We start from the raw sequence: 8,902 nt of genomic DNA on the forward strand, positions 1-8,902 counted from the left end.
GGTTATATTGTAAAATGATTTTATTAATGGTCGGAGTTGTAAAATGTATAGCCATTGTGATTTGTATGAATTAAAGGGGCTAAAATATTGAAATGAATATGACATGAGGTGTATGTGTAAATAGAATTGGATTTCGGCTTTGAGAATTAAAATAATGGACTTGGAGTAAACTTGTGAAATTGTGTAAATTAAGACCAAATATGTATTTATGTGAAATTGGATAGATGCTAAGTAATAAAGCGGAATAAAAAGGGGTTGAATTTCAAAGTAGACACCATTGTGTGAAACTATATTAATTGAGGACCAATATGAAAAAGATGTGAATTTATATTAAGGATAGCCATGACTTTGCGGTTGGAATATGCTTGAATCGAATTGAAATGAATTGTTAATTAGCGGCTTAAACCCTTGCTAAATTATGGGCCTTTAATTAAATTGAATTGGAATAAAATAATTGATACGTCAAAAAGGGCCGACCATATATATATGTAAATTTGGAATTGGACTTGAATTAAAATGATTATAAATGAGCCGAAAGGTATAAAAGAATTGACGAATTGAAAGACGGCTTTTGGAATTTAAGTTTTGAGAATGTAACCGAACTAAACCAAGTAATCGTATAATATAGGTGTAGGCTCAGTCAAGCCAGATTTCGCGAGGCAAATCGAGACGCCTAATCTTTAAATTAAGCGGTACGCTCGTCATAATAAGGTGCGGGATTCTTGGACTTGTTTGATACTTTATTTTCAGGAATTAAACTGTGTATTCGTTTGTCATGTTGAATATCATTGATTGCATCTGAATTGTGTAAAGCATTTGCATAGCCCAATCAAATTAAACGCGAATTGATGTGACTTGAGTGATTTGCATGCTGGTATGGTTGTAGGTTGTGTCGATCGATTATTATGATCTGATTTGATTGAAAGTCACCACGATTTGATTTGATATGTATGTGAATGGATTTACGAAGTTAAGCACTTGGATCCAATGAATTTGCCAAGTCGGGCTGTATGCTGACTTGGATTCCCAGGATCCTAAATGGCCTTAGGTGAACGGCCCTCGATATTCCCAGTACCGGTTGGGACGAGGGAGGGTGATTATGTTATGAGATGTGTGATTGGAAATCGTGGGTGACATGTGTAACGTCTATGGCTCGGTGGCATTTTCCTACGTGTTAATGCATTTGGAAAGGTCAATTGAATGTTACGACTATTGGAATGATTCCAAAGTGGATTTTCTTTATATGATTCGAACCAGACCTTAATAAACTGTTAAGCCAAGCGATTGCAGATGGGTGTCAGATAAAGGGTCCAGCGGTTGGCCATCTGTAGGTGTCAGTAACCCTACAGATGTGGGTTTGATAAAGGTTCAGCTCGAAAGAACATCTGTAATTGCTACAAGCCCTAATGAACTGAGTTATGAATCGAGTTAAGCCAAAATATATGTTGTGTTTGAAATTCATCTTGGAAATTCCGTAAACTGTGTTGCAGGTTGATTTAACTGTTGTCGTGCATTGGCATTCTGTTATTTATGTTTACGAATATATATCTGTTTGAACTGTTATTGGTTTGGGTTTCATTTTTGAATATAGAGTTTGATTGCAAGTCCAATAATTCAACTGTGGCAAATTCGCACTGAGAATTTATTCTCACCCCCACCCTCCCGATTATTTTCAGGTTTGTTACTCGGACGCAGCAGATGAGGATATTGGCAATGCATATAAAAGATCCACTGCCTTGCGTGTATATGTGACGCTTGATTTATACACGCGGCAGGCTGTCAGACCCCCGTGGATTTGGGGTGTGACAACAACCAAATAAGTTTGTTCTACTCCAGCATGAACAATGTTCCTAGCTTGTTCAGAGTTATTTATGAAAAATGTGTGACTGAATGATCCTGGTATTTTCAGATCTCTTTATTATTTTTTTTTTTTTTTTATGGTTAGCGGCAAATTTTCAGATCTCTTTAAATCGGTATCTGGTTCAGATCTGTTGGATCATTGTGTTTTTGAGGTTTTTTGGGCCTTACACATTTCAAAATTGAAATGAATTGTAATTTGGACCATGATTTGGAATAATCCAAGTACTGTTTAAATAATTAAATTTTGTGCAATCAGAAACACTTTTGAGTTTTGAGGCTGTAATTGATCAAACATGGTCTATGGCCTATGGGACAATTCCTTTTCTTCCACTGTACTAAAGCCTTCCGTTTGAAACTGTACTTTTGTTCGGCCTTCAATTGAAAATGAGTATAGATACAAAAATTGAACTGAAAAACACTGTTTTAGTAGGAAATAAAAATTTCATTTGAACTGAACCAAGTATAGTAACACGGCCTCCAATTGGAAATGGGCATGGGCACAGGAATTGAACTGAATTTTTTTTTTTCCACAAAAACAGTAATACAGCCGAACAGGACCTTACTGATTTTATATTTTGTACTCTACTGGCTCCTAATTGGTTCCACACTGGTACTCTACGTTGCAAAAGAATCCATGAATTGGGATGGCATTTGTATGCTTATCTTAGTCGGCAAACAAAAACATCAAGAAGATTGTTGTCTTTCCTTTCAGAATTTGCATGTTCTGTAACCAATGAAATTTATATTTAAGTAACATGGCACTTGTAAGTCCTGTTGATGAAGAAATTGATCTTTCAAGAAAAATCTGCTTAATTTTTTATAGACCAGTTATGTTCTTTTAGATACCATAAAAGCATGTCCAGCTGTCAGACGGGAACGAGAATGAACTTGAGTTCGGATTCAATTTGAATGGCCGAAACACTGTGCACGTGGGGAAAACAAAAATTCACTTTGAGTAATTTTTTTTCCCACGAGCATAGTGGCAACCGAGCAGGAATGCATATCCTCTGCATTAACTCAAAAAGGAATCTTTTGAGTTAATGAATCTCAACCGTCTGATTTTAAACTGAGCCAATCCGGTCCCTGCTTATGATATAGGGGGGCCCTTTAATATTAGTGCGGATTTAATCTGCACAAATCTTAAAGCAGAGGATACGAATTCACCGAGCAGGCCCTAAGTGTATTAAGAGCCAATATTGATTGATTAATGTAGCATGTAGGTGGATCAAATATCTCAACTCAGATTCAGTTTGAAACCTTAAATTAGATATTGCAACAATGCGTTGATTAATAATGATTAATGACAAAATTAAGTTACATTGATACACTCTCTTAAACAATTGTAAAAGAAAAACGAGGTTCATGACATGTTAGTTATTACAGCATGTCTAACGGCATAAGGACATGAAATTTGATTTTTTAAATTAAAAAGAATTATTGTAAAACTGTATCATGTAAAAAAATCAATATGGACCATTTTATATTTAAAATGTTAAATATTGCACAATCTTTTATCAGTTTTTAAAATTAAAAAAAAATATATATATATATTTGCAACAAATTTTAGATCTAGTTCCTTTCAGTCGGAGGATGCGTGGACGAAAATATTCAACAATACAAGGAATAATAAATAATATATCCAACTTTAATTTTTAAAACTAATATATCCACGATCCAAAGTATGAAAACTAAAAAATTTCATCCACAGTTCAGCTTATGACGATATAATATTTTTTAGAATTGGATTCAATTACTGTGCATAATTCAAACTTTTTAATATTCAAAATTTTCATACTTGAAAATTTGCATTTGTTAATTTCAAACTTTCATCAAACAAAATGAGGAATCTAGTATTATTTTTAAAGTTCGAAATATCTCATTTGAAGTTCTATTTTTTTTAATTCTTTTTACATATTTAGTTGATTTAGATATATAATATATGAGTGAGTCTATGGTACTATGCATATCACGGGTTGTTACCATGCTACGGCTCTATATTTGAGTTTTCAAATCCTAACGGTCGATCCGAACCGTTCATCTTGTTCTCCATATTAATATGTGTTTGGAGACCAATTTTTACATTTTTTGAAAAAAATTTACTATTTTTTTAGATATTTAGAAAATCACTTGATCTGAAAATTCTGGACCATCCAAAAACAGTGATTTTCAATAAATCTAAAAAAATAGTAAAAAATTAAAAAAAATGTAAAATTTGGTCTCCAGACACATATTAATATGGAGAACAAGATGAACGGTTCGGATCGACCGTTAGGATTTGAAAACTCGAATATAGAGCCGTAGCACGGTAACAAATCGTAATATGCATAGTACCATAGACTCACTCTATAATATATTCATAAAATATAACTTATAACTGCTTTGTTATAAATTTGAAATTTTATAATTTGACCATATCATATTTATTTTTTTAATTTATAATTTAATATTAGATTTTGGGAGTTAATTCACTTGACATTAAATTGAAAAGGTTAAATTATGAAATATGGAGCTGAATAAAAAATTTCAATTACAAAATCAAACAATTGTAAAAATTGTAAAATATTAACATAATTAAAATTGTAGAAGGAAAAAATGAGGGTAGGAAAATACTTAGTTAATGTATTCGCAAACACATTTTAGAGAAAAAAAATTCGCCTAATTTTTTGGTAGAGTAAATTGGAAAGTAGGTATTTTCTCTTTATAAAATTATCTCCAATAAACTGAGTTCGGATCCTCTGAAGTAACTCAAATTTTGAATTTAGATCCGGACTATCTGAAATTCTGAATCCGGACCAATCCGCTGCGACGAGATGCAATACACGGATGCACGGATCCCTTTAATATTCGTGCCGAAAACAGATCTGAATGTCCGATCTAAACTCAAATTACTTTAGGCGATTTGAATTCCAAAACCCTTTCTAGTGTCTAATCTTCCTCTCGTTCTGTTCGACCAAATTAGGGTTTAGACGACTGCTGCTGCTTGCGCCGGACAAGGAGATCTAGAGGAAAAAAAAACGCAGAGAAAAGAAGCAGCGCAATTTTAAGCTACAGCAATGGCGTCGACCAAGGTCCAGCGGATTATGACCCAGCCCATCGTATGTTTCTCCTTTTCTTCCTTCTCAGCTCTTAACCATAGTTCTGTTGTTCTTCTCAAGTAGCTCTTTAATGTGTCAAATTTACTTTCCTTGTTTTTTCAAATACTTGAACTGTGTATGGTAGTTTGCCTCCAGTATGGTTTTGAGTTTTTCATAAGGGTTTCACATATCGGCTTCCTGATTTGTAGTTTTATATGAACTGTTTAGTAACTTTAATAATTGTATATTTTGACTTGAAAGTTGAAACCAACTGGTCCTGTTTTTTCTGGGTGCTTGAGTAGGTCCCCTAAGCTATTTGTTAATTTTTATTTTTTGGGAGGACCCGTACTGGTATAATACCAGTATGTTACAGGCTGTTCTTTTGTTATTGTTTGCAGTGTTTTTATTTTTGTTGGAGTCTTTTATATTAGCTGTGTTTAGGAAGGTGTTGTGATTATCTCTTTTTGTGCTTGTTATAGTGGTTTAGACTTTGTATGCTTCTACTTTTAATGGAAACAGGCAGCTCAGCTGCTATTTTTTATTTTTTTTAAAAGCAGTGTTTGACAATTAACTGTACTCTCTAGGCTTTCTGGTCTATTTCAGCAAAGTATACCAAATAGATATCTCAGCAAAGTATGTAAAATATGGTGCAGTATCGAGGTAAATGTTGCAAGGATCAAGTTTATAGGCCTGACCATTTATTGTTCATAAACAAATAGATGTAAAGGATTGTTGTTGCAAAGAACAAATTGAAGCAAAAATTCGTGAATATCACAGTTGCTATTCTCAGTTTGAGATATAATGATTTGTTGGCTGCTCTGATACTCTTGGTTTGAAGCTGTACTGACTAACTAGACTGGTTCAAATTTTATTTGAGGATTTGAACCTACTTAAATGGCATCTAATAGTTTTTCTTTATTGTTCTTTTGTGGTTGCAGAATCTTATCTTCAGGTTTCTTCAGAGTGTAAGTTTCTCTGATGAACTATTTATTTATGTATCTTCAGGGCTTATTTTCATATGTTGTTAATATTTATTTCATTTCAACTTTGTAGAAAGCTCGGATTCAGATCTGGTTGTTTGAGCAGAAAGATTTGAGGATTGAAGGAAGAATTATTGTACGCTTCTCTCTCTTATGTACTTCACTCCATAATTGTGACTTTTCCGCTCTTAAAATGTCAATGGACAACCATATGGTTTTGTACTTTGGCAAATCACCAGATGTTATTGTTGTCTCTGACCCTTTTAGCCAGGAATCAAAGGGCTGTAATATACTTTTGATATACACAATATAAAATTGGTAATCTTGTTATCACTGTCTGACTGACAGTGGTGTATTGAATATAGGATTTGCAATATTTATAGGTTGATTTTTTTTATCAAAATTAATATTTAGCTGTACTAACAGAGTGCCTCATGTTTAATAGGGTTTTGATGAGTACATGAATTTGGTGCTGGATGATGCTGATGAAATTAATGTGAAAAAAAATACCAGAAAGTCCTTGGGTTAGTCACTTGTTTTCTTCTATTGTAATAATATGACAAACATAATCATCTTTATCAATACTGTTAGTAATGTCAAATATAATTGAGAGGTGAATTGAGGTATTTAATTTTTGGTATAAAATCAAGTTGCAAGATGTTTTTGTAATGCAGCAAAACATTTTCTCTAATTGTTTTTTTTTATTTTATTTCTATTTTGTCTATGGAACTTGTGATTAGTAAGCTGAAAAGCACAAATGGTAGTAAGCAATAAAAAAAAAAAAAAACTAATTTGCAAATAGTAGACAATTGCAAACTTTAACGACTACAGAAGCTATGTAAAAAAAAAAAATACAAAATTGTACAAATTCAGGTGGTTGCTTTTAATGATTGCCCGTACATTCTCAATTAGTTGTCCTCACCTTGCTAATATTATTACTATAATTACCATTGTTAGTACTATAACTGTTTAGTTTCTTTTTGTTTTAAATTTATCAACTGTGACTGAGATTTGACTTGTTGCATTGCAGGAAGGATACTGTTGAAGGGTGACAACATTACCCTAATGATGAACACGTAAGTTTGTTATTAATTTTTTAGTACACTTAGTAAATAGTAAAAGTAATGTATTCAGACTAGGAAAAATGCCTCATATGAGCTTTAAACTTGAGTAGTATTGCTGTTGTGAGACATGGGCCTCTAACCTCCTGATTTCTCTTTTAAAGTTCCAAATAATCTATCTATTTTTTTCTCTTTTATGTGTTGATAAAGAGTGAGGAAAAATAGGATTTTTGGGCAAAACTTTGTTGATGTATTGGGGAATTAGTTCTTTGTTTTTTAGGGGACTTGTGTGGCATTTTGTTAGTAGGGTTATGCATGATGGGCTTCTGTTCATCAATTGTACAGAATCTAGTACATTTGCCCAGGCAAATCTGGCTATTCCTAAAATTAGGTGGATAAGGGCAGATTTTTTGCAAGTCTTGTTTGACATCTGGCCCAGATTTGTTCTAGACTTGAGTGAAATTTGTACATTTGGAGAGGAATTTAAACCATGCATGAATCTTCTATTGTGGGGTGTACCCAAACATTGATTGCTCTTACTAATAATGGTTTGCTTTAGTGCTTGGAGCTATTATGCCTGGTGTGTTCTAATGATATCATATTTTGCAGGGGAAAATGATAACTGTATCATTTGAGGATTTAGTTTGCAAATCTGGGTTTGTTTGGCATCTCATTTTTATGTTCTGGATTTGTAACTATGACGAGTATTGTAACACCTAACACTTTTTGGGCCCATGTACTTGTCAGTAATTTGGTAGAAGTAGATATTATCTTTGAATGTTTATTTTCAATGTTTTATTCTCATGTGAATCAGTAACCCTTCAGAATTTAAGTATATCGATTGAAAAGGCTTTGTTAATTTACCTATGGATTAGTTACATGTTTAGTCTTTTGAGTAAAGAATCTCAAGGAAACTTTGGGATGCTGTTTGTTAGAATCGAAGCATTTTTTTCTTCCAAGCGAGCACAAACAGATACAAATTTAGTCTCCAGATTGATTATTAGTTATGTTCCCACGATATGAAAATGTTATATTAGAAGCGAATTACATGAAAAGCCGCTTGTAATTGTTGCAAATTAAGTCACGAAAATGTTTTATTTTTCATTGTGCAAAATTTATGCAAGGAAACTACCGTGAACAGATGGTCAAGGAAAGTTTCCTTCTGTTTTCTGAAAACATATGTTCCAAAGTAACACATGATTAAAATTTCAAAGCGGACAGATTGCAAAACATGAAATGCACAAATGGCTGGTCCCAGCTTGGTTGTAAACTTGTAATTCCTCAAACATCACCATTGTATTGTACTAACTATACTATGGAGGATGGACCCGACCTTTGGGAAGGTCAACTGGTCAAGACTGAGAGACCCACTGGAGGAATTACACGCAATGGGGCTCCCTCCATTTCGTCTCAACCAGAGCTCTTGCTCCCTTCATTTCAGTCGCTCCTCTCAGTCACTCCTCCCATTGTGACAAGAATTCCTTATTATGTCCGGATTATATTCGAATAATTTATTTTTTTAGTGATGTCAAATCGAATGCCGAATAATTCGGTTGACCGAATTAAACCTGAATAATACGCAAATTTTACAAATTTTTTCCAAATTTTACTAATTATTCACGATTCTTTTCCAAAATATTTTGTTTTCTTTTTCTTTTTCTTCTCCCTTGAAGGATTGGTATTTTTTTTTTTTTAAAGTAAAGGCTGGAGGTCAAGCCATTTAACTATTTAATATATTTGTAATACAACAAAGAATTTTTTTCATTTGAGTTTCATAACCTTCTATAAATGAGAGACCATGGGACTTTATCACTAGATCAAAGACTAGTTCTAGAATTGAGATATCTAATCTAAATAATTCCAAATTATTTTCAAATTATTTTCGAATCACTAATTTTCGATCTCATTCATTTTGCACTGTGCTCCT

The 8,902-nt window shown here is 33.1% G+C and overlaps 1 protein-coding gene across 1 annotated transcript; it reads left to right on the top strand.

Annotated features, from left to right (window-relative positions):
• The first annotated feature begins 4,786 nt into the window (after nt 1-4,786).
• Nucleotides 4,787-7,836, top strand: LOC144576238 (uncharacterized). Its single transcript, XM_078326548.1, has 6 exons — nt 4,787-4,955; nt 5,873-5,899; nt 5,988-6,050; nt 6,360-6,438; nt 6,945-6,990; nt 7,585-7,836. The coding sequence occupies exons 1-6, from the start codon at nt 4,914-4,916 to the stop codon at nt 7,592-7,594; spliced, it is 267 nt and encodes an 88-aa protein (XP_078182674.1). The 5' UTR covers nt 4,787-4,913; the 3' UTR covers nt 7,595-7,836.
• Nucleotides 7,837-8,902: the final 1,066 nt, after the last annotated feature.

The sequence above is a fragment of the Carex rostrata genome, chromosome 25 (assembly GCF_964058835.1).
Source record: "Carex rostrata chromosome 25, lpCarRost1.2, whole genome shotgun sequence".
NCBI classification, from domain to species: domain Eukaryota; kingdom Viridiplantae; phylum Streptophyta; class Magnoliopsida; order Poales; family Cyperaceae; genus Carex; species Carex rostrata.